General features: G+C 37.5%; 1 protein-coding gene across 6 annotated transcripts in view; it reads left to right on the top strand.

Annotated features, from left to right (window-relative positions):
- Positions 1-25,966, top strand: part of GRIA4 (glutamate ionotropic receptor AMPA type subunit 4) — a 334,174-nt gene that overhangs the window by 305,276 nt on the left and 2,932 nt on the right. Inside the window, exons 15-16 of one of the 6 annotated variants that reach the window (XM_004604799.2) lie at positions 14,995-15,109; positions 21,761-21,895. In XM_004604799.2, coding sequence (XP_004604856.1) covers positions 14,995-15,109; positions 21,761-21,895 — 250 coding nt within the window. Of the gene's footprint in view, positions 1-14,994; positions 15,110-19,490; positions 19,606-21,760; positions 22,009-25,966 lie in introns of those variants that run through there. The other 5 variants (XM_004604801.2, XM_055130905.1, XM_055130904.1 and 2 more) reach the window with 5 other exon arrangements.

Here is a 25,966-nt window from a genome sequence, read left to right as displayed (position 1 = left end):
TTAGTCACATTTTCACAGAAATTTTTGTGGACAATTTATGTCATAGAATTTTATATCCATCCAGACATTAATTATCTAAGGCAGATTTGTTACATACTTTGAATTCTTATGACCTCTTTCATGGTACTCTCATCCCAGGAAAGAACTTTTAGTAGTAATACAATGCTTTAGTTCCTTTACATAACTTAAATTTGGGATGAAACACCATTTTTTGATTACTCAGTGACTGTATGGCATTGACTTCATATTAATTGCATTCAATTTACTAGGCATATTAAAAATTGCTTATAAAGGGGCTGCAGAGATAGCACAGTGGGTAGGGTGTTTGCCTTGCATGCGGCCGACCCGGGTTCAAATCCCAGCATCCCATATGGTCCCCTGAGCACGGCCAGGGGTAATTCCTGAGTGCAGAGCCAGGAGTAACCCCTGTGCATCACCAGGTGTGACCCAAAAAGCAAAAAAAAAAAAAAATTGCTTATAAATATGCCCAAACTCATAGCTAAGAACTCATCTTCCAGCCAGGAGGAACAATAAAAGGGACTGTGTGATATGCTTTGGTGTTAATACCAATAAAAGCAAATGTAGGCAAGGGAATGTTAACCTTTTACCTTTCTTTCTTTCCTTCTTTCCTTCTTTCTTTCTTTCTTTCCTTCTTTCCTTCTTTCTTACTTTCTTTCTTCCGTCTTTTTCTTTCTTCCTTCCTTTCTTCTTTTCTGTCTTTTTCTTTCTTTCTTTCTTTCTTTCTTTCTTTCTTTCTTTCTTTCTTTCTTTCTTTCTGTCTGTCTGTCTGTCTTTCTTTTTCTTTCTTTCTCTCTCCCTTTCTTTCTTTCTTTCTTTCTTTCTTTCTTTCTTTCTTTCTTTCTTTCTGTCTGTCTTTCTTTTTCTTTCTTTCTCTCTCCCTTTCTTTCTTTCTTTCTTTCTTTCTTTCTTTCTTTCTTTCTTTCTTTCTTTCTTTCTTTCTTTCTCTCTTTCTTTTCCTATTTTAATTGTTTGATTAAAATAAGACAGAAGAGATGGCCAAGTATGTGGCTCAGCTGGTCACATGCCTTGCATATGTAAAGCCCTGGGTTTAATCCCATCACTGCCAAAATAAATGCAAGTGAGAGAATCTCATTCTGCTTTGCAATATGATTAAGAGCCTTAATGCTCTCATAAACAACTTAATAGCTTCACTTCAAGGGCAAAACCTTAAAATCTTTAGAGACACCTAGAATTCTTAAGCGTTAGCTATTTTTCAGAGTAACAGAAAAGCCTCAGGCTCTCCTTGGTGAAAGTTCCCTCTGAGTGGCCAGGTCACATGGCTTTCTTTCGGGATTCCATGAGCATGTAATCCTTATTTCTCAACAACCTATTTTTATTGCTTTCCTTTTTCTATTTGTACAATTCTCCACCAAACCAGTACCAAAGCCAAAATTTATTATAAGCCAAACAGAATCAGTTTAAAGACATTTAAAATTGCATAATTTTTTTTTGCGTCACACCCAGTGATGCACAGGGGTTACTCCTGGCTCTGCACTCAGGAATTACTCCTGATGGTGCTCAGGGGACCACATGGGATGCTGGGAATCGAACCTGGATTGGCTGCATGCAAGGCAAATGCCATACCCTCTGTGCTATTGCTCCAGCCTTTAAAACTGCATAATTTAAGGTTTACTCAAGGTGAAGTCGGTGGCCCCCATGGATGCCTTATGTGAGGTGGGGAGGAGAGAGAAGGTCACTTTCTCCCAGTCCAACTCTGCCATCTCAGGGCCAGCTGTGAAGGCTAGGTCTGATAAAGTCTGCCACGAGCCTCTCCCTGGCATGAACCTCGAGTCCTGCTAACCCTACAGCATAGTCATCAAACCACACCTGATGTCCACTTGACCTTCTCAGCATGGAACTTTATCCTTATCGCCTGATTTCTCCAGGGAGCCATGGACTCAGGTGGTGCAAGGAATTGCTCTTTGCAGAAGAGGAAAGTCAGTCCTAGGTCATCCCTAGGCTTTACAGGTCTTTGTTCTTCTCAAAGAAAAGAATTTCAGAAGCAATGAAGTAGAAACAGATTTTATTTGGTGGTTCTTTGAGGAAAGAGAAGGAGGGAGAGAAAGGAAGAGAGAGTTACACACAGTACACATCTTGAGGGGAGATGGGACAACACATGTGCTAGACACATGTGCTTGACACATGTGCCCGGGCAAATGGTCACAAGCAACACATGGGCTCAGGCAGCATATGCACATGTGCTTCCTTTGTTCAAGGTGACTTTTATAGGTCTTTTCCCAAGCTGCAACACAGGGAGCTTCTACCTAGGTAAGAGTCCCTTACTAGGGTGTGTGCCAAGGGGGTAGAGTTGGGAGAGGTTGACGGTCTTCTTTAAAATTCCTTTCCTTGGCCTTTGTTCCTGCTGGAGGGGGGTACAGTTTTCTCTGGGTCTGTTGTCACCAGGGGCCTTATCAGGCTCCTGAGCTCATAAGGTGGGCTCTTTGTGATTGGTTTTATTACTTCCTAAGAACCCCAATGCCATGGGACCTTTCCCTATCAACTTGCCTACATCAGAGGGGCAAGGGAAAAAAAACAGTTTATTCAAGTAGTACTCTACTGCTAAGAAATCTGAAATTGAGAGAGAAAATCTGAAACTTTAATTTTTTTTCTCAGTAACTTGATGGGAAATTGAAAGTTTCTATACATGATTTAGCTAGACTTTAGTAAATTGAAAAACATTTTAAAATGCATTATTATTAACATGAAACCAAACGCAGATGGCATTTAATATGTTGGTGATAAAATTTAATTTCAAATATGTGTTGAATTATACTGCTCTAAGTAGCTGATTTAATAACAGAAGAATTTCTGAAAATGATGTTTTATTTGCTGTCTTCAAATTGATTAGAACTGGATTATAAAAATGTCATTATCTGGAATTTTCATCTTAGAGTTTACTTAGAGTTGTCAGATTTCATTAATATTCATAAAAGAGTTACATTTAATTTTATTACATAGTTTGTCTTCTTCTCTAGCTATGCAAACTGATCTGGTGAACCTTTTAATTTTGCTATCAATAATCTAACTGAAACATTAAGTTAAATTATTTTACTTATATTTGGGTCCATTTGTTTGACATTTTTTCATAAGGATAGCTAGTCTTAATAATTTGATACCTCTCTTGACAGCGTTTACTAGACAGTTTTGAAGTATTTTATTTTATTTCACTCTAAACATCCTAAATACCAAATATTACCCAGATCTACTAGGGTCCATTATTGGATGACACCCTTTAAATTCAGTACAACTATTTCATGTTAATTGGTTGCTTTCAGTAATAAGACAAGGAAATGGAAGGTATCACACTATGATAAACTTTGGTCATGAATCACAGAAATAGGAGTACCAAAAAAGGGGTGGGGTGGGAGTGGTTAGGAAAGGGGACTGATGGTAACGTAGGACATCGGTGAAGGATCTTGGACACTTTGATAGTGTAGAGGTGAGGTAACTGTGTACATTAAACCTTAAGAGTCAACCATATGTGACCCAAACTATAAAATTGAATTTTTAGAAATAAGAAATTGCGTAAGAGGCAGGGACTTGGGGACCAGAGCAGGGACTATGGAACATTGCTTCAGGGATGCACTGGTGGTGCCTTTGGAGTTAGAACATTATATGCTTGAAACTCTCTTACTGACAGCCTTGTCAGTCATGGTGCCTATATGAAAGTAGAGGGGAGGATAAGTAACTTTCAAGCAACACCACTTTGATGAGCAACTCCCTGCGGTGTCACTTCTACATGGAGTGATGCCCTGTCTATTCTATTTCCTCCTTGACTGAGACTGAGAAGTCATAAGACACCACTGTTGTCCTCCAAGAAGAAGGAAAAATGTAAAGTGATCACATTGTAAAGTGTGGCTCAGAGCGAGTGGGAGTGTTCTAGATTCTGTCATGGAAAGAACCAAGCATTGAGCACAGCAGGAAGAACTGAGGAGTTTCAGGTGTACATGTTGATAACTACTTCTCAAAGTCAATGAGTAACTACTGGAAAATGGCAAGAACTTTAGAAAACTTGATAGAGAGAGAGGGACAGAGAAAGAGAATTCCTAGTGACGGTTCTATTGTGAGGCTGGAGTCAACCATGAAGGAAATTCCTTTGGGCACTCTACGAAAATAACCTGGTGGGAGAGATTTCATCTGGGGACTTGGAAGATTATCTCCTAGTTTGGGAAGTTCTATCTGGAATTCTAAAACTGAGTGTTGCAACTCAACAGATTTGAGTACAAGTCCTACCTTTGTTATTTATGAGCTCTGGAGATACAATGACAATCCTTTAAAAAAAAAACCTTAACATTGTGTTTGATTCTCTGTAAAGGTCCATAGAAGCTGAGCTGTTGGGAAGTCTTCAATGTTGGAAGAATTAGGATAGAACGTAGAGGTAGTGATGAATTTGATGAATTATATGAGATGTTGGACAAATCACTATGTTTCAAAAGCAGGAAAGTAGGATATTTTGAATCAGGGTAGGTTAGAATTGATTGATAAAACCCATGGATCTTGTTTCAAGTGATAAAAGAATAAAGGTAAGGTGAGTGTGGTAGAAATTAAAATATAAATTATGGAGGTTTCAGAAATGTAGTTCATATATATAGTCATCTATAGAAAAAAGAAAAAAGAAAATTCAATAATGAGACTGAGTTTTGTAATTGTTTTATTTTATACATACATGTATATATACATACATGCAAATATATGTATATATAATGTGTACATAATACAATCACTAAAGTGTTGATATAGTATAGTTGAACTATTGTTAACTATAGTTCACAGTATAGTTGAACATAGTCACTACACCTTCCCCACCACAAAGTGCCCCAAACCCTCCCCTACTGTCCCCATGTCACCTCTAGCTCATTTCCTATTCATTCTTAGAATCCTTTACATCTGTGAAAAAAATAAACCTTTGTTAAGACACTTCTTTATGCATATATTTTGAGGATCTAATTCAAAAATCTTAGAACTGAAATCAGGAAGAAACTTTGTATACCAGAATAACCTTTGTTATTTTGTATATACCAAAATGACCTTTTTTACTTGTTAGATTAACCTTGAGAGAAAATATATGTTACCATCTAATCAAATCAGCTCACCACATAAATTTACTTTTTAAATAAAGCCCTCCTTTGTTGAGTATTTATAAAGAATCAGTTTAGTTGACAAGATCACCTACCTTTGAAGTGTGATTAATTGATTGATTGATTGATTGATTGATTGATTGATTTTGGACCACACTCAGCAGTACTCAGGGGCTACTTTTGGGGCATTGCTCTGGGGTCATTCCCAGCAATACTTAGGGGGCATTAAGGTGCCTAGGGCAGAACCCTGGGCTCCTCCATGCAAGGCTGCTTTGAAGTTTTACATCAGCCCAAGGAGCATTTAACCCTAGAAAACAGAAGTTACAAATTTACTAGTTGAAACTTGGTATACTTAACAGACTTCTCAAGAAATACTGACTTTCCACGAGAGAGCCACAGGAGGGATAGCTCGGCAGCAGCAGAGGTGGCAGGCCTAGTCCTGGGAGAAAGCGCACTGCACCAGAAGGCAGTGCTGTGTCCCTGCTGGCTCCGGTCATCAAGCCACCTAACTTTCTTGAGGTCTCAGTCACCACATCTGTAGAAGGAAATGGTTGGAGACAACCTTTAAATCACATTTGGACTCAAAACATTAGCATGCTCATTTTTAAAATCAGATGCTGCAGGTTTTTGAGACTCAGTCAAATATGGAAAACCGAAACCTAATCTGTGTGCCCTAGAGTGAGTTAACTGAAGGGGAATGCAGGAATCCCAAATCACAGTATTTCACAGGTCATACAGGGCATCTGCAGTGAGGAGACCTACAGTGAGTGTGACAATTCCCTGGGAGTTGGGGAAATTTACTTTAGAATAACTATAATTACAATTTAAAAGGTGAATGATCTCCAGAGGTAGCTTGAAGCACTTCATGATCTAGGAGTCTATGATCTCCCTTTAAAACAAAGCCCTCTGTGGGATGATTTGAGAGTTGAATGGTTTGGACTGGGGACTTTAACCCATACAATCTGAAACAACACCCAAATGCTGCCTTAAATAAAATTAATTTAAATTATTTAACCTGAATAACCTTTCCTAAATATTATTTTTAATAGCTTAAATATATCAAAAATATATTTTAATATCAAAAATCTTTTGTTAGTGTTTAAAATGTGTATTGAGTTGGCCCACAGTCCTTTAAAAATTCCGTACATGATGTATATGCTTTCAGATTCATAACAGATTGAGACTAGCACCCTGCAAGTTCCTTCCTGTCCTGTCACAGTCTCAAAATATGTATTAAAATTCTGGAGCCACCCACCATGAGAACAGAAATATTCTTGTTTGTCTTACCTTGGTAGACTGGCTTGAAGATAGTAATTAATTTAAAAATAAGACACTAACTATGTTTTTATCTGTGCTCATGACTACCTTTGGCATTTTTTCCTAAGAAAATATTCATAGCTTTCATTAACTTCTAAAATAGATCCTTGACCCAGTGAAGAGCAGAAAATTCTACTCTGCAACTTAAAATCGACATCATGATATTAAACTGCTTGAAAAATTTATAAAACACTCAATACCAAAATTATCAATAAATCACTTTGAAATTAATGCTCCTTAGATTTCAGACTTTGCCTGACTAGTTCTTATTTGAGAACAAATTCTAATGAGCAAACAACTTAGAAATAATTCCTAAAATTTAGGTTAGTTTCTACTTCATTTGTCCGGTTCTCTTTGACTCCTTTGGCCTATGAAAAACAAGGTACAGGTATTAATCTCATGTAACCTAAAACCCACAAAGCAAAATCCTTTCTTTTCAAAGTGTTTTTCAATGCTCATTATTAATCATATTAGGTCTGCATTATCTTCCCAACTGAACAAAATGCCCTCTCTAATCTGGATATTAAAATGACTGGTCAATGAGGGAAACATAAACACAAAAATGTGTAAATCTGTAACTGTACCCTTACGGTGATTCACTAATTAAAAAATTAATTAATTTAAATAAAATAAAATAAAATAAAATGACTGATCAATAGTGCCTGCATATGGAAGGAAAAAAATAAACTCTTACTTGTCATCACATGCACAAGCTGCAGATTTTTAAAATTTTTATTTTTTCTTTTTAAAAATTCTATTTATACCAATTGAGCCCAAATTCTGCCTTCAGATATGAGTGAACAAATCCAATGAAGAAAAAAAAAAAGAAAGAAAAATCTTGTACTTGTTTACTGGAGGGGAAATTTAAAATGAAGTAATAGCACAATTACAAATTAAATTTAAAACTTACTGGAGCATTGATAATGCTGAAAAGTTCTTCTAGGCCTAAGTAGCTGATAAAATGTAGAACTTGTGTGCAAATATCCTCTCTTAAGATAAGATATATTTAGCTCTGAACATTATTTGGCTACTTATTAATTTTATTTACTCTTTACAGTTTCTTGATAAAAATTGTTCTTTTTCTGGGAGTTAACTGACTTCATGCAAAGTTCTTGGATTTATCTGTGAACTTTTGGTTTTTAAATTAACTGCTGCCATTCACTTTATTCTGGGGGATTGTCACTGATTAAACCACAGTTTTAAGCAGATCCCATGTAATATGTGTCCTTCCTGTCCATTCATCCTGCATGAGATGGATTTCCATATGTGCACATTTTGTGTTACACAGGCAACACTCTTGATACAGCACCAAGATTTCAATAACACTGTGCAGTTCAATCGGGAGTGCGTTTTGTCTTTCCTGAAATAGCTATTTTCTTGTTAGAGTGATCCTGGGAGTTTTATGGGCATTTATCTGCTACATAACAGTTGAAATAGAATAACTTTTTCTATTTCAAATTTCGGGGAGTTCAGGAAATAAAGACAATAGACATGTAGTCTTGACAGAAATATAATAAAAATTGCATTTGTTTGGATTCCTATGAAAGAGCCTGTAAGAAATGTTCTATAAAGAGCAGTTCTCAGTCAAGGAGTCTCATTTTTCTTTAGACAGAACTTTTTTTATGGCCCACTTAGCAGGACTCAAGTCTATTCACAGTCACATTCATTTAATTTGACCTAAGGGAAAAATCTTCCCTTGTCTATGTAAATATGTATGATCTCTCCAGGCCACTAAGAGTTCTATTAACCTCCTGCAGATCCCATCTGATGAGGCAGACCTGCTAATTGATGCATTACTCATACTTCTCTGGCTGACTTGTTCCCCTCCACTAAGGTAGAGCCTTTGTAGAAGCCAAATGCATCACAAATTCTCCAGCCTTGACCAGAGCGTGGAATCAAGTGAACCAAAGTGAAACACACAATTGGGAATAATCTATATTTTTCTAGATCCTTAAAAATAATTTCTTAAATATATCTCTCAAATTTTTTTAAATTTAAAACATTGTATGCTTTGTGGTCTGCAGAAATCAGTTCTATCAGGCAGTGTGTCATAAGTAATTGAGAGGACTGCATTATTGAAGCATCATTTGTCTTGGTTGCTCATTTTAGGTTGGTGTGGATGCAGATAACGATTCAAATGAATCCTAATTTCTTCACACAGAGATAGAAATTGACTATATTTCTTTTCAGTATTTTTCCCTTACTGTGAAATGCATGTGTAATTTAATCTCAAATTAGGATTACAATAAGTATACAGATTTGTTCCTTTGATTATGGTTTTGTGCTGTGCCAGGGATCTAACACAGGGCCTCGTGCATCCAAGATACAAGTGTGTCTCTCTCCCCTTGTTTCTCTTTTGTTTTATCTTTAAGTTACCCACATTTTCCCTGGTTAGTTAAAACCTTAAAGAGAAAAAACAACCCTCCTTGGTGGTAGAGTATTCAGAGGGATGAATTATTGGTGCTTATCAATATAATCACCTTGGGACCATGATAAAATGTAGATAGAGTTCTTCAAGGAAAAAAATGATACCGCGAGATAAGACCCAAACATCTTTACTTGTAGTAAGTAGTTCTGATCTCAAGGCAAGCATGAGAACCACTATTGTAGAACCGATCTACCAAATTCTCCCCTTCTCTTGGGAATGTAGACTGTTTTCCATGATTGGCTGTAACCACTTGAATATGGTGAGACTTTTCATAAGCTGTTTTGTTAATATTATTAATTTCTTAGAACTGATTTCTCAAAGAGGATATTCAACAGTTAACACTGGTATTAGTTCTAGCTAGTGCAGGTTAGGGAGTATCCAGGGGTCCTCCCAAGCAGCGCAAAGAAAGCCTGGTACTCACTCCTGGCAGTACTGAGCCAATTAGGCCAGATGGATGAATACTTAGGTACAAGAATGCAGAACCGAGGATTACCGGATCACAGGTGCCACCCTATTGATTCTTGGGAGCCTTGAGGGTCACATTTGGAGGTGCCATGGAGCCTCCAAGGTCATCCCCCACAGTGCCAGGGGCAGAGGCATGGTGCCCTGTGGTGCTGGAGTTTGGACTTGAGTCCTGGCACATGGTGAGCACAGGCCTCTAGGTTATCTCCCTAGCCCAAGAAGTGTTTTATTGTTATATTGTACTTCCAGTTTGGGGAGTTTGGTTTTGTTTGGTTGATTGGTTGATTGACTAGTTGGTTGTTGGTTCTTGGATGGTTAGTGTGGGGGCCACACCTTGCTGTTCTCAGGGGCTGTTCCTGGCTTTGTGCTCAGGAGTGACCCCTGGACATGTTTGGGGATTGTTATGAGCTGAGCTGCTGGAGATTCAAGCCAGGATTTGATGTGTTTGCATGCAAGTAAGCTACCCAGACTATCCCTTCCTGCCCTCTTTCCAGTTTTCTTAATAGTCTATCAAGAGAATATGAACATGTCCACCTTATTAAACTCTTGACTCTGTTAGACTTTGTATTTTTATCGTTCTTAGTATGAATGGCAAAGTGAATTGCCTTAAATCACATTAGCTTTTTTTCCAAGTAAGGTTGGATTGTTTTTATATGGTTTATATTTCACCCTGTGTAGATTATATATATTGGTGCCCTTTGCTAATTTTAACAGATTCTGTTGCTTGCTTACATACTTTCTTGTCAATTCACATGATTTTTTAACTTTAAAAAAATAGTATTTATTGAAGATTTATTAGGGACTATTAAAAAATTATAACATTGACCAACCAAATAAGTATTCTGGATATTAGCCCCTGATAGAAAGAGTTCATAAAGTTTAGTCTGAAGAGAACACTCCAGTTAAGAGATCACAGGCCTAAATCTGAGCCGTTCTCTTACCTGGAGTCATTCTTGTGTGTATCTAACCACAGATCCTTTCTTTAGGGAGGGTAAGAATGCACGAGCACCTCTGCGTGGTAGTTTAGACAGTGACACGATAACCAGTAATGAAATGTTTACCTTATTAAGTAAATAGAATCAAGTTTGTGTTAATCTAACTAAAAGTGATATTGCAAATTATTCTATCATTCTACAACCTCTATGGAGCTTGGATATTCTGTGGACAGACAATGACCAGATCTTGACTTCCTATCCTCTGTCTTACACTGTTTGTAGTTATAAAACCAGAAATCACAGAAACAGCTACTAAATTAAATTTTCCTTTCTTGGGTCTGAAAACATGGTACAGTGGGTAGAATGCACTTGCCTTACATGTGGCTGACCTGGGTTCTGTCCCTGACATCCCGTGTGGTCCCCCAAGCACTGCCAGGAGTAATTCCTGTGTGCAGAGCCAGGAATAACCCCTGGGCATTGCCAGGTATGACCCCAAACCAAAAAAAAAAAAAAAGTAAAAGAAAGAAGCCAAAAACAAATTTTTCTTTTTAGGTTTTTTTAATTAGTCATATTTTGTCTGATGCAAACTTAAGTACCTTCCGGACAGAGCTTATACTGTAAGAAATGCAGTTTCAGGTAGATGCAATGAGAATGGCACAAAGTAAATAAGCATAAAAACGTCCAAATCCATGACAGTTTTTGGTAATCATTATTGGAAGGGTAGAGGGCAAGACAGATACCTTGTCCTGAATTAAGCATGCTTTTTCATTGGAAAAAATCTTATTTTGCAAGGGATTCATTTACCCCAAAATTAGTAAATGGAAAAAGCTTAAATATGATGGTTCCCATTCTAAAGCTATTTTGTTGTTGCTGTTGTTGTTGTTATTTCTTTCGGGCTTTGTTTTGGTTTAGTTTTGGGTTCTGGATCACACCTGGCAGTGGTTGGGCAGTGCTTGAGGAAATTGTGTTGTAGTCCTCAGGGGGACATACCTGGGGCAAACCGTATGCTCCAGCCCTTGGAGCCATCTTTCTGGCCCTCCTAAATGTTGTGCGCGGTACTTCAAAATGACTCTCACTAATAAAACGAGTCCCATTCATTAGCTAGGGCAGTGAGAGGTGGATTTTCTAAATCTCAAGCTCAGTTGAAAAAACCTCAGAAATAGGAGGGGGAAAAAAAAACTAGGAAGTTTTCCAGAGTTTCTGGAACTTGTCCAGTTGAGCATGTTTGTGTCAGCCTTAAACCTCAGGTTTCTCCTCATCTCAAACTAGGAAGAAAAGCTGTTGAAGTAGGACTTTTCGCCCTGGATTCCCTACCACACACAGGGATGTGTAGCCGGGGGCTGTAGTGCTGTCTCTCCACCATGCTGGCAAACACAGCTCCACCTCTGGCAAGAACGTGATCACTCATTTTATTTTTGCTTTTCTGCCTCACTGTCACTGTCATCCCGTTGCTCATCGATTTGTTCGAGCGGGCGCCAGTAACATCTCTCAATGAGAGACTTATTGTTATTGTTTTTAGCATATCCAATAAGCACTGGTAGCTTGCCAGGCTCTGCCTCACATCTGTAAATTAAAGCAGCTTATAACAATTATGATTATTCTGCAAAAGCTCTATTTAACGGAGTAAAAGAAATCATTTGTGTAAGAAATAGTTCCCAATATTTTTCATCTATTTCTTACCTGCTTGGTAAATAAATCACTCTTACGGCTTTTCTGCTGCATAAGCGGGGCAATAATACCACATTATCACCCATGTGTGTTCAAAATCTGACAATGATTTTGAAATCTCTGAGATGTGTGAAGGGAATCCTAAGCAATAATAAATTATACCGCAAGAAGGATTCACTTTCATGTCCTTCACTTAACTCATACCCTAGACCTGACTTCCTTAGTTTTGCCTACAAATGATGCCGTGGTTTGTTTTGGGGTGTTTTTTTTGCCTATACTTTTTATTAAAAAATAAGCAGCTTTTTTATTCTACCCTGGAAAATTGATTCAAATAATGATATAAATGTAAAGTTATCTAATGATACTTACTCTTAATAAAAAGTGAAAGTGATGCGTTCTGTAAAAGAGCTATTCAAAAGGTCCTTCCATTCGGGGTTCCTGCTGAGCTCAAATAGCAACCCAAGGAGGCTTTGGACATAATCACTGTCACTGTCATCTCATTGCTCATCAATTCGTTCGAGCGGGCACCAGTAACATCTCCATTGTGAGACTTGTTACTGTTTTTGGCATATCCAATACTCCACGGGTAGCTTGCCAGGCTCTGCCGTGCGGGTGCAATACTCTCGGTAGCTTGCCAGGCTCTCTGAGAGGGGCGGAGGAATCAAACACAGGTCGGCCGCATGAAAGGCGAACGCCCTACCACTGTGCTATTGCTCCAGCCCTTTAGACATAATGAATTCTATAAAAATTATATCATCAATTTTGGTAAAAAGATCATTTTTAACATGCAAATAAATCCTGAAATCCTGGAAATTATCTTTAGTAATCATGAAGTACCTTTTATGCACCACTCTTAAAAAAATGAATTTGATGTATGATATTAAGGGGACTTTATATTTCCAAAATGAAAATGTGTATTAATGGTGAACTGGGCATTGATTATTCCTATTGATCAAATATATTTTATCTACCAAATACAGGTATATATACAAAGATAAATGGATAGCAGTGTGAAACTAAACTGTTTTTACATGGCCTAATAGAAAAACAATATCATAGAATAATGTTGTAGAAAGCTTAATTCCAAACAATTTTCAGCGTCAAGCTTTTGTTTTTTTTTTTCTTTATTCATTCGTTTGTTTTGCCTTTTTGTTTTCTATTGTGCTGTGGAAGTGTCTTTGGATATGGCTGATAACCCTGTTAAATAACCCTCTCATAAAATGGCTTTAGTTTTACAAAGAATGGTCTACACCAGCATATAAGATAACCAGGTACCTCTCCAGTTTAGAAAAAACTAATATAATGTTTAAGGATGACATTCATTTATTATAAAAATGTTTTTGTCCAGAATATAACACTTTATTAGGTAAGTTTAAGTCATTTAAAGACGAGTTAATTTAGTTGCTTTTGGGCATAAAATAAAATAGTTTCTTTTTTATGTGAAATTTTTTAAAAGAGATGTTCTAACTTCATTTACTATAAATGCCTGCATTTCCAGGCCAGCCCTTTAGGCGATTAAATTATCAACCTGGTATCATTCACTTTAGGAAGTATATTGATTGTTTTATGCCAATGAAGTGTCACTTGGGAAGGTGGGAATAATTAATCATTCAGTTATCATTTAGTAAATAGCAGCCTAACCCTTAGAATGAGGCATTGCTGCCAAGGTGCATTGTTTGCTCGTGGAAAATGTTTACTCTCCAGTAGATCAGACCATCACAGCACTGGAAAATACACACTAGTCATCAAAATATTACAAACATACTTAAAGAGAATAAGTCTGAATACACAGCTAGCTTGTGGAATGTGCAATAATTTTTTATTAAGATTTGCTTTGTTTTACGTACGATTCATTTGTCTTAAAGCAATCACCAACTTAGTATTCACCAAATAGCATAGCATAAACTGTATTCAGGGTTCTCAAGCCCCCTCTTGCAATTTTTTTTTTTTTTTTGCTTTTTGGGTCACACCTGGCGATGCACAGGGGTTATTCCTGGCTCTGCACTCAGGAATTACTCCTAGCGGTGCTCAGGGGACCATATGGGATGCTGGGAATTGAACCCGGATCGGCCTAGTGCAAGACAAATGCCCTACCCACTGTGCTATCGCTTCAGCCCTGCCCACTCTTGCAATTTAACAAAAATTTTTGTGGAAAGAATTACTGCATCATTTTAAAACTGTAGCATGAAAGCAAGAGGAAAACTAGATGCACAGGCAGCAAAAGCTTTTGCCACATTTTTTTTTTCTAGTCCTCCAGGAGAGTAATTAGAATGCATTACTTTCCCTATTCCCCTGCAGATATACACATGGAGAAAACAAAATCCAGAATGTTTGCGTGCAAAGTTCATAACCCATGTAGCTTGGTCTTAATTTTTTAACTTAGATCATAAAAAGAGCAATCAGTGCCTTTAATTATTTTTTTAAGCCCCAAATATTCTAAGCTTTTCCCACAAGCAGCTGCTACCATTTCCCTGATTCCCCCTTGACCATCGCCTACAATCCCAGTAAATGAAACCAGATTTGCAAATACTAGATTCCCAGTCCCAGTTAAAATTATGAACAAACCATATCCACACCAATAATAAAGGTAATAATAGTACGCTTGGCCCTTTCTTGTCAGGAAGTCAGTGCACGGATCTTAGAGGCTGCGTTGTTGATTTGTTTAAGTCATTATGTTTTTCCTCCTGGGAATGAATTTTCATTTCAGTGTCTCTTGGGTCATTGATATTCTTAGAGGCAAAGGGAACTCAAGACACAACTCTCTTTCTCAATTACTAGCAAATTTGAGTTTATTACAGTTTGAAGAAAAAACAACTAACCAACCATACCCATGTAATTGGTTAATAATGATGTCAGTTATTTGACAACAAACGAACTGTGAACGAACAGCACCAAACACCACAAGTTAAATATGCTTTGAAATTCATGAGTGTTGCCTTTGGTTTGGTGCGAGGGGCTGCAGGATGGCAAAATGAGAGGTTTATTTAGCGCCTGGGAGAAGCTTATAAAAGAGCTTAAGTCCTCATTCCTTCTAACAACTTAACAGCTGTGCAGTTTCTTACAAAATATGTTTTATCGTTTCAAGAAATGCTGTTAACCTCGCAGTTTTAAAACTGAATGAACAAGGCCTCTTGGACAAATTGAAAAACAAATGGTGGTACGACAAAGGAGAATGTGGCAGCGGGGGCGGTGACTCCAAGGTCAGCCTCAATGTCACCAAAAGCGGGTAAACAGTGTCTCCAGTAATAGGTGCATCTGCTGGGAGACTCAAACTCGGGACCTCTGGATGCCTCCAGAAAGTGCTAGTCAAGTCCCTTTGCAAATCCAAGTATGCAATTACTGTCAAAGCAAAAATATTCGCAACCACGATTGATTTGGAGACACGCTACAAATTCAAGTAGGCAATGAGAGTCTCTGGAAGGCTCTGAAGAGGTTGTGGGTGAGACACCACAGTCCCGGGTGGACCAGAGTTTGGAGAGCAGGAAGGCAGCTTGGTGAAGAGAGGAGGAAGAACGGAGAGGGAGAGTCCGTCTTATTTCCTCAGCCAAGATGGTGACAGAACTAGGCAATGTAGAAACATGTAGAGTCACATGTTGAGTCACAGCAACAGCCTGACTCGACATTAATCTCAATTCTCTGCCTAAAATCCTCAGGCTTCAGCCATGACAAATCCGAGGTGTTTTTTGCTGAATCCATGTTTCATTTGCAGCTTTTGGAAGCAGCATTGTTGTTTTTATTTCTTTAGACTAAAAAAAAAAAAAAAGAAAGAAAGGAAATAGTGATGCAGCTAACAGGAATTAACTAGGTTTCCCTGAACTTTTATTCACCGTGGAGACTCAAAGCAAACATCCAGAGATGGGAGTATTTGGACTAAAGTGTCTTTTCTTACATAGAATAGTGGTAGGAAAAAGGGTTGCAAATGTAAAGGCATAGGCATTGTCTTCGGAGGCAGAGGTGCCACATCCAGCAGTGCTCAGATGCAAACCCTGACTCTCTCTGCTCAGGGTTTTTTCTCACAGTGCTGAATAGCAAGCCACATGCCTGAACCCCTGACCATCTCTCTGGCCCCTCTTGTTTTCCTTCAAAAATCTAGGGAATTGCCCCCAAAGAAGGTCTTATTTCTCATGGTTCCTGACATTCTCTCCCTTGCCTCACGCCTCCCAGAAGGATGCTAGTCTCCAGGCAGTACCTGAGACGTTGCCTGTTTCTCTTAGCTTCATGCTCCAGACAAATAGCCAGGCTGATTGCAGGAGACAGACACTTTGGCCACAGAGGCTATCATGAAAGAGAAGACAACCAAATTGTAGGGACTTGACCTGATTGTTCACCCCTGATCCAGAGAAAGACAGGGAAAGACTGGAAAATCCTCATGGGAAAATCCCTGGGATGGTTCCCCTTTAGGACAGCCCCCATTCAATGCACCAATACAGTCCTCCTCATCCTCATCCTCTTCCTCCTTCTCCTCCACCTTCTCTTCCTCCTCTTCCTCCTTCTCTTCCTCCTCCTCCTCCTTTTTCTCCCTCCCTCCTCCACCTTCTCTCTCTTCCCTCTCTCCCCCTCTTGCCTCTCTCACTTCTCCCTCTCTTTCCTTCCCTCTCTCTCCTCCTCCCTCTCTCTACCACTCTCTCTCTCCCTCTCCCTTCCCCCTCCCTTTCTGTCCCTTTTCTCTCCCTCTCTGTTCCCTCTCTCTCTCTTTAAAGGACCGTTTCCTTTAAAGATATCAGGAGCTCCTGTAACAGGGACTATCTCACCGGAAGCTGGAATCTGAGCTCTTCTGAGAAAGTGTAGCTCCCACCAAGTGAGGCCCATAGACCACTGAATGGAAGTCTGTGCCAGTTTTGATTAATACATTTTAATTTCTAGTTTGGGAAAAATAATGTCCTTCAAATTAAAATATATATACAGATGTATATATAGGCACACATATATATCATATATATACATGCTGGGGCCAGAGAGATGATACAGGGGGAAAGAGACTTGCCTTGCATGCAACCCACCCCAGCTCGATGCCCCAAATTTTCTGGGTCCCCAGCAATGCCAGGAATGATCCTTGAGCACAGTCAGGTGTTGCTCCAACCTCCAATATTAAATAAATAGGTAAAGATATATGCATATATGCCATTCAAGTCTATATTCCTCCATGTATTAGAAATGTTTATTTAAAAATTAGCAAAGTAAAGATACTTTATCCCATTAGAAAATTTTTCTTGAAAAATTTTATTATAAATATAAGAGAAGTGTAGAACTATTTAACAGGTAAAATTTTTCCAAAAAGTAAAAAATAAAATCATACTTTATTGCATAGTCCTTTTCCAGAGACAATAACCAAGCCAAAGCAGAAATGTATACAATTGACAAATCTAATGAACAAAAATACTCTTAACTTATTTAAAGAATTAAGATTTTAATAGGTTTGCATGCAGCACATTATTTGGTCCATACAGACTCTTAAGTATTTGTTGTCTGAAAGTATTAGAGGAATCTAAACTAGTAATTTTTTTCAAAACTAAACCAATTTATTTCACAACTTTTCAGGTACTTTTACCAAATATGAATCATAAAGTGATATTCTAAATTATTTCAAATCCTAACAAGAAATTTTTCTAAAATGTTACACAAAGTTAATACAAAATGTTTCCCCAGAAGAAGCTATAGTATATTTTGTTTTCCCTCAGGAACTTTTTCCTTCTAAAACAAATACCTCCTGAATCCTATCCTGACATAAAAGAATGTAAGTCCAGTGAGGAGACCATATAGGAAGGGCCCTGCCAGGAGACAGGAGAGTTGGGAGCTTGGCCTTCCCTTTCCAGCACATTCTTCCACTTTGTTGTTACAGGCTCACTTGCCAATGCTGGGACCTGGGGGTGGGAATTTCTCACTGCCCTGTCCCTCCAGGAGCTTAGAAGCTAATGGAACCAACCACTGAACAAGAGTCTTTGTAGTTGTGATTAATATCTCTGCAGACCCAGAGCCACCCCCAGCCTCGAGGCCTCACACTGAAAAGTAAGAAAGCAGGAAAACAGCCATGCATTCCCCCACACCCCCAAATCCAGGGCCTGGACCCAGCCAGGTAAATGCTATTTAAGCAGAATCAGTTGTGGTTTGGGCTCTGGAGAGCTGGGAGCTTACTGAGGAACCCACAGTCATGGGTCTGTTTCTGTCACTCTCAAAATGGTCCAGGAGAGGATGAAGTTGTAGGGATATTGATATAATACCTATATTGGAGACCTATTTGAACCACATCCCAATTAGCCATAACAGTCACCCAACACAGCCTTCAAACTCAAGGGACAGTTGAAATCTTGCACATGCAAGGCCATAATCCCTCCCCAATAGAATATTCTAGGGTAATTCCGGGGCAACTGTGTATTATCTCTTAGCATGAACAATACACATGAAAAGATCTTTTGAAAACATTCAGAGAGACTTGAGAATTGATAAGGAGATTAAATTATCCTCTTAAACCAGCTCAACAAAAGTGTAGTTTTGAAAGTTTTTCCATAAACATCAGTACCCCTAAAGGGAGAGAGAATTTAACAGTTAACCAGAAACCCAAATATCTCTTTTCTGCATGGTTGATTGTAAATATACCAGCTATGTCATCAGATTATTGCAAATCTTCATTCAGTTGCTTCCTAGCTCTGTGACTAGCTCTTTGTCCCTTGCTTTTTCTTTTGTAAAATGCAAGTAATAATAGAAAGTAAACATGAGAAGAGGTTTGTAACAGTGCCTGGTACATAATAAGTGCATAGTCAATTATTAGCATTATCACCATCATTATTAATGCATTACTTCCACTGTGTAGATAGGTTTGAGAATTCATCTTCTGGGAACCAAATAAATATTGTTTTTTTTTTCCCTGCAAATACAGCCAACAGTCCTAGAAGTGGGGAATTAGGAGACCAAGCCAGACACATGGTCATGGCAGCTGTAGAATAGTTTAAGAAAAGAGCCTAAGTCTCTCTGAATGTTTTCAAAAGTGAAATGAAACTAAAAGCAGCCACCAGAAAAGCAGTGATGACAGAAGATTCCAGAAGTTTTTATCTTCCCACTCATTATTGATTCAGGGAGTCAGTGTGATGATGGATACTGTCAACAGATGGGTAAAGCAATAAGGCCAGACCCCAGCAGCTGAGTCTTGAAGCGTGCAGGCAGTACGACCATACACTCCAGCTTCTGCTTAAGTCTTGCTGTCCATTTGCAACCACTTCTATTAATTTTGAAAGGGGCAAGGGTATTGCTTCTGGTTTTGTATAAAAAAAAAAAAAAAAGGATTTTCATTATTCCTCTGGGGAAATTGTGAAACACTCAAGAAACCCCATCCAGGCCAATAGTTTTGGATTCACAGTAATTGCATACGTGTTATTTCCCGCCCTCCCGAGCAGTATGTGCCTGTTACCTAAAGCGATGGAGCAGGCCCCAGCCTTATGTCTGATGGTAATCCTGGGCCGACAGTACACGACATAGCACCTGCTGTGGCCTCTGCTCTGTCACTTTGCCATGCGATTCTAATGTAGTTTTACTTGAATAACATAAAATAACATATATAATGTTATTTATGTTATTTTCCACGTGAAGAACTCCTGTAAACCTTGCCGTTTTGAAACTCAGTGAGGCAGGCGTCTTAGACAAGCTGAAAAACAAATGGTGGTACGATAAAGGTGAATGTGGACCCAAGGACTCTGGAAGCAAGGTCAGTCGCTGCCGTTCGGGGCTCCTCTTGTGTTCGCAAAGCAGTTAAGGGGGAGCAAATGTCAGCAGGATTTGGCAGCAGTAGAGACCAAGCAACTCTCCTTCCTCTGTCTCTATAAGAAGCTCACGTTATAAATGTCAGCTGCAGGCTCTGTCTTTCTAGAAAATCGCAACCTACTCCCCAATATCCAAACATACTAAATGAACAAAAGTCAACCGCAAAATAGGTTACATAATAAAAATCCCTTGTATAATTCTCAAATTGACGTACCACTAACAAAAGTAGGGTTTTGATGAAGGTCTTCTTAATTTTGGAGGCAAAGACCATGAAAACTTTTAATACTGAAACTTGAGATATCCTCAATCAGAAAATATGGTGAACTCAACAGTAATTATCCAGAAAAGTATTCTAAATAGCATGTAATGATACTAAGGTTGAGACTTCTGTCAGTATATTGCCAAGCATTCCACTTTAGTTTAAAGAGAGACCTTAATATACTTCTTTGCCAACAGATAAAAAACAGATCAAGTGAAACTTCCTGTTCTGTAATTTCAAAATTATGATAAATGAATTAATGTATATGAATAATATCCTCAAATTATCAGATGTAGCATTCATTCTCTTAAGGACAAAGATAAGAAGCTTTAAGCCTGGCTCCGTTCAATACAAATGAAAGTAATCCAGAAATAAAATAGTAATGGTTTTATTTTTTAAAAAAATGTAATACTTTATCAGTGTACCTATGCAGATAAATAGAATGTAGAAATAGTTCCTAAGAACATGTTTGAGGATCCTTGGGATCCTCTTTTAGAAAGAAACAAATATATTAGTTATCTGAAGACATTAATCAAGTACTGATTCAAATAGAATGATATCAATTAATTTGTGAAAGAAGATAGGCCTTTTTGGGGCTAATCCCTATTGTTTGATAATTTTTTTTCTGCCTTTGAACCAGAGTGGAATGTACCAGCTTGGTTAAATAATGAAATAATTATTTCAGATTCTTTTGTAAAGTCAGAGAAGCCTAATACTTAAGCAGTGATTAATTTTTAATTTTTAATCTACCATACATTTTGTCAGTTGATTGTCCTAAGTGTACAATGTACATCTTTTGAGTTGGATATGCTCCTAATAAAATTATTTGCATGTCGGAATCGTATTTTACACAAAAGAGATTGCTGAGGAAACCATAGGGAATTCTTCAGGTAGTTACCCAAAATAACTTTTCAAATAATGTTATATAATATATATATTTATAACTTATAAAATTTTCTGGATCTTTGGTATAATCTAAATGTCTGAGCATTTTTTCAGCTCTTTCTTAATTTATTCTGAGTACTAAATCTCTGGGGAATCATGTTCAGAATATTGTCTGAGCACTTTTAAGTGGGAATGGATTCTTGTTTTTAAATCAGTAAAATTATTTGTAAATTTGTCCCTATTTAAATAACTTATTTCTCAGTTGATGATGGTATTTTATACATTTCAAGTTACCTTTAAGAGTGCCACCTAAATAGGATACAATAATAATTATTCCTAAATAATCTTTAACATGTAAATCTGACACTTCCCAGATTTCCCTTAAATATATAAGTTGAAAGAACAGGTGAGGTCTGCTGAACACATTATTTGCATATATTTGGTAAAGTGAAATATGAAACTATTATATTAAGGACACTTTCCCTCTTAAATAGGAAATGTAAAAAATGTAAAGATATAAATTCAGAAGTCTCAAAAATTTAAGTTTGAATGGAAGGAGAGCTCAAAGATGTCACCTTTTCATTTCACTGGTTTCTAAACTTGTCATTTTCAAATTCAACAAGAGCAATCCCAGTTCTGCCACCCTATGTAAATATGTAGATGCTTATATATGGCTACGGATAGTGGTTTTATTGCATACTTAATAATGATGAAATGTTACAGATTTATATTGAGCATAATTATATGCAATTTATTGGTAATCATCCTAATTTCATTTCTCCTGAGAGCTATCAGGCTTACCTTTAAATCTATAAGCCTACATCCGTGATTTACACATGTATATAATTTCGAGTTAAATTAAGCATTTGCTTGAATTAGCTGTTTGGATTAAGTGTTTTACCTTCTGGATGCGCCATTTCCACGGTTAACTCTCGTGTCTTTATCCCTCCCCCAGGACAAGACGAGCGCCTTGAGTCTCAGCAACGTGGCAGGCGTCTTCTACATTCTGGTTGGCGGCCTGGGCTTGGCAATGCTGGTGGCTTTGATAGAGTTCTGTTACAAGTCCAGGGCAGAAGCGAAGAGAATGAAGGTGGCAAAGAGTGCACAGACTTTTAACCCAACTTCCTCGCAGAATACCCAGAATTTAGCAACCTATAGAGAAGGTTACAACGTATATGGAACCGAAAGTATTAAAATTTAGGGGTAGGACTTAGGGCCTACTACAGTGAGTGGGTGCTGCGTCCCGTCCCGCCCGTGTTGTGAGCTGTCTGTCAGTGGTGGTCCTGCTTGCTTCTCGTTAGAGCTTTCTATTTTTGGAAACTTTAGTTCTAAGTGGTTTGGTTTTCTTTGGCTGCAGATGTCCTGTTCGAAACTTTATGTTGCCAATAGATATCTGCATTGGAAGGGGCAGAATGAAAAAATCAAATCTCCAGAATTGCGCTGCAAAATGATTTCAGTAATTCAGTCTGCCTAAAATTGGGGGGAAATTTGATATTAGAGCCGGGTTTCTTGGTACACACAAATAAGATGAATCTTCTCTGGAATGATCCAATTTTACGATAAGTACCAACAAAATAAGCATAAATGATCAAAACCAAGATGGTTGCCTATTTGGGGATAAGCTTATATTGTTTTCCAAGAAACAATAAATGCAAAAGCTCCAGGGTACGTATCCACCAAATTTAGCTTCCTTTTCTCATTAGTTTTATATCACCATATTCTCTGTTTTTGTAGCATAAATCTCCACTGCTTAATAATAGTCCTTGAGCCAGATCCTTAGGCAGGTGTGATTGACAGACTATTGACAGTGATTGTCAGCTATTAGATGAAATTCAACCCTTACATTCGCTAAGATGGATGGACATTTTAGGCAGGACACGAGTATCTCCCTCAAGGATGTCAACAATATATGTATCCTTTCAGAGGGATGCAGTCAACTATAAAAATTGCAATGAGTTTTTATGAACTCCACCACCTGCCACTACCCTTCACCCCCCACTCCACTCCCATTTCAAATGCTTTAATGTCAGGCAAATCAGCCTCACTTACTCATATCCAAAAAGTATAACCAAAAAAAGTAAGCATTAAATGAAACAGAAAAGATGTAGACCATTTTTTAAGATTCTGAATGTACATTATCTTTTCCTCTAATGGTAGAAAGCAGTTTTTAAAATAAGATTGAAAGCATCTGTGATTGCTTTTCCTAAAATCAGGTCTCTCTCTAAAACTCATTTTTCAAAATGATATGTAATAGCCACCTGAATAAGCTTATTCTGCTTATTCTGACGAAAATCGAAAGAGAAACTTTGAACTCTCAGAGATGTCCAGTGCTTGATGTTCCTAGAATTAAAACCCCAGGATAGTTTTCATGAGAAAAAGAGGTTTACGAGCTAAAAAGGTAGTACAGAGATAAGGCCATATCTTTGCACACAGCTGGCCTGGTCTCAATCCCTGACACCTCTTGTGGTCCCCGTATCCTCTCAAAAAATGATCCCTAAGCACAGAACTGGGAGTAAGCCCTAGGTATAGCTGGTTGTGGCCCCAAACCAAACAAAACAGGTAAGATGTTCCTTTGAGGTTATACTGAAAGTAGTCTTGATTTTTATATTTGTTAATTAGATAAGAACTATTGATGTACTTAGAGTATCTTGCAACAAGAGCAAAGTTATCCCTTTTCACCCAAAGTTATTATTTTTAATCCATAATATAGAAGTCAGTGGCAGACTATAACTACACACAAATATTCCCAAAGAGGTTCTTTTCCACGTTTGTGGAAAAGAATTAAAAACAAAAACTTCTTTTTACTAAGTTCTAAATATTTTAAGCATGTCTTTTAAGAGCAAATAAGTAAAATAATGTCAAGATTTCTTGGATATTTATAGGCAGCATTTATTTTAATCTTTACAGAACTGAGGAAATATTTTCCCAAACTGAGAACAATAACAAGTCATTCCAAGTCAGTTATTTGGATTTCATTCTAGTATAAATCTATAAGATGTTTTCATTTTTTTAACCGTTTCATTAAGACTCAATTTTCTTTGGCATTCTAGCCATCAGCAAGGTCCAAGGCAAAGAAACAGATAAAGAAAAAAAACATTAAAAAACTTCTAGGAAGAAATCATGCCAAGCCATTTCAAGGTTATAGGAAGCTGTTAAAAAGAAATGCCGAGTTTCATGTAATAACATATTGAATTCAGAGTCAAAAGCTGGCATTGCAGTTCATCACACGAATTATCTTTCGAGCTGAGGTTGACTTTTTAAAAATGACAAATTTAAAATAAAGACAAAACTTTATATCTATATAACTTTTGAAAAAAATTACAGTACTCAAGAGGGATTAAATCATCTTCACCTTTAGATAAGAAATGAGAGTGAGTAGTTTTTAATTTACTTGCATACTAGATAGCTTTTTTCTTTCAAAAATGCTATAAACATAATTAAATTATTGATGATTTGTATTCCATTTTCAAATGGAACTCAAAAACAAAATTTGAAATATGTTAAAATATATTCTTAAAAAGGGATCATTTCTCAAGGGCATACATAAAATTCAGATCATGAAAATTGGCCACAGCAGTTCAATGAGACCCAGATCATATGTAAATTTATAGGAATATTTTCCAAGTTTTAATAATCTCTTGTTAATATCAAGGGGAATAGAAATTATATTTGTAGATGCAGGAGATGTTAATATAGGAAATAAAATGCCGAGAACTAAGAATCCTAAGATTAAAGAGGAAATAAGAAGTTGACAAAGATTTATTAACAAATAAACAGTTGGATTGGTCTTTAGAGAGGGAGAGGCCACTTGGCCAGGCATACAGCCTTCACTGCCTGGGATGTTTTGCTTTCCTTATTAAAACAATAAGGAATCGAGGAAAACAAAAGTAGATGTGTAGCAAAAACTGTCAAAAAAATCATAATCTCTTTATCAATTGTATTTTAGAATTTCCTCCTCCAAAACAGAATAATTTTAAAAATCAGTTATTTACTTCATATCACATATTGAAAGAGAATCTTAAGCAATACATTTAGACCCTGATTTGGTTTGTTTTAATTTAGTGTTGTTTCTGTAGATTTTGATCTTGACTTCTAATTATAAATATATTCATTTTTTTAGACTATTCACTAAGTTGAACTATGCTGATGGCCTTGGTTTTATCATAGATATGTCATTAGCATTTTGACTTCAACTTGTTCAATTTATTAGGCTAATTGATCTCTTTCACAACAATTTTTACCAATTTTTTTATTTTAGTATTTAATTATTACAATATTTAATTTGATTATTATAAAAATCACTGTATTATTAAAATATCTGTTTTAATCATCATAAAAATTAATTATTAAAATAAAAATAAATTATTTAATTTAATTATTGGGCTGGAGCGATAGCACAGCAGGTAGGGAGTTTGACTTGCATGCAGCCAATCAGGGCTCGATTCCTCCGACCCTCTGGGAGAGCCTGGCGAGCTACCGGGGGTATTTGGTATGCCAAAAATAGTAACAAGTCTCATGATGGAGAAGTTACCAGTGCCCGCTAGAGCAAATCGATGAGCAACGGGGTGACAGTGATACAGTGAATTTAATTATTACAATATCAAAATTCCAGAGCATAATAAATACAAGGACAGAATTTCTTCTAGTGTGAGGTCAATTTAAAGTCACAACAGGGAGTTAAGACCCATTATAAGTTATAAGAAAATCATGATCAAAACAGAACAAATTCAGAGAGTTTGGGGTTGTAGTTTCCTCTTAATATGATAATTGTGCTACTAGAAATAATTTAAATGCATCAAATGAAAATTAATTAGGTTTATAAAAGAACAGTGTTCCCTATGTAACGATATTTCCTTCTACCTAATACGACAAAAAACAGCCTTGCCGCCGTAGTGAGAGACCTGGGTCTGTAGGCCGCCGGGAGCATTGCCCGGATAACCCTGGTACCCTCGCGGGTCCCTGCTCGGGCACTTGCAGCATCTCCAGATACTGCAGGCCCCGGTGCACCAACTGTGCTGCTCTGGTCCTGCCGTGGGCCCTGCCCGCGCACTCGCAGCATCCCCAGACACCGCAGGCCCCGTGTCACTAACCGTGCCGCTCTGGTCCTGTCTCTAACCCGTGTGAATGAGTGACGTGTCTGTGCAGAGCTAGATCTGTGTTC

The sequence above is a fragment of the Sorex araneus genome, chromosome 3 (assembly GCF_027595985.1).
Source record: "Sorex araneus isolate mSorAra2 chromosome 3, mSorAra2.pri, whole genome shotgun sequence".
NCBI lineage: Eukaryota > Metazoa > Chordata > Mammalia > Eulipotyphla > Soricidae > Sorex > Sorex araneus.
This window is presented reverse-complemented; position numbering and strand designations above follow the sequence as displayed.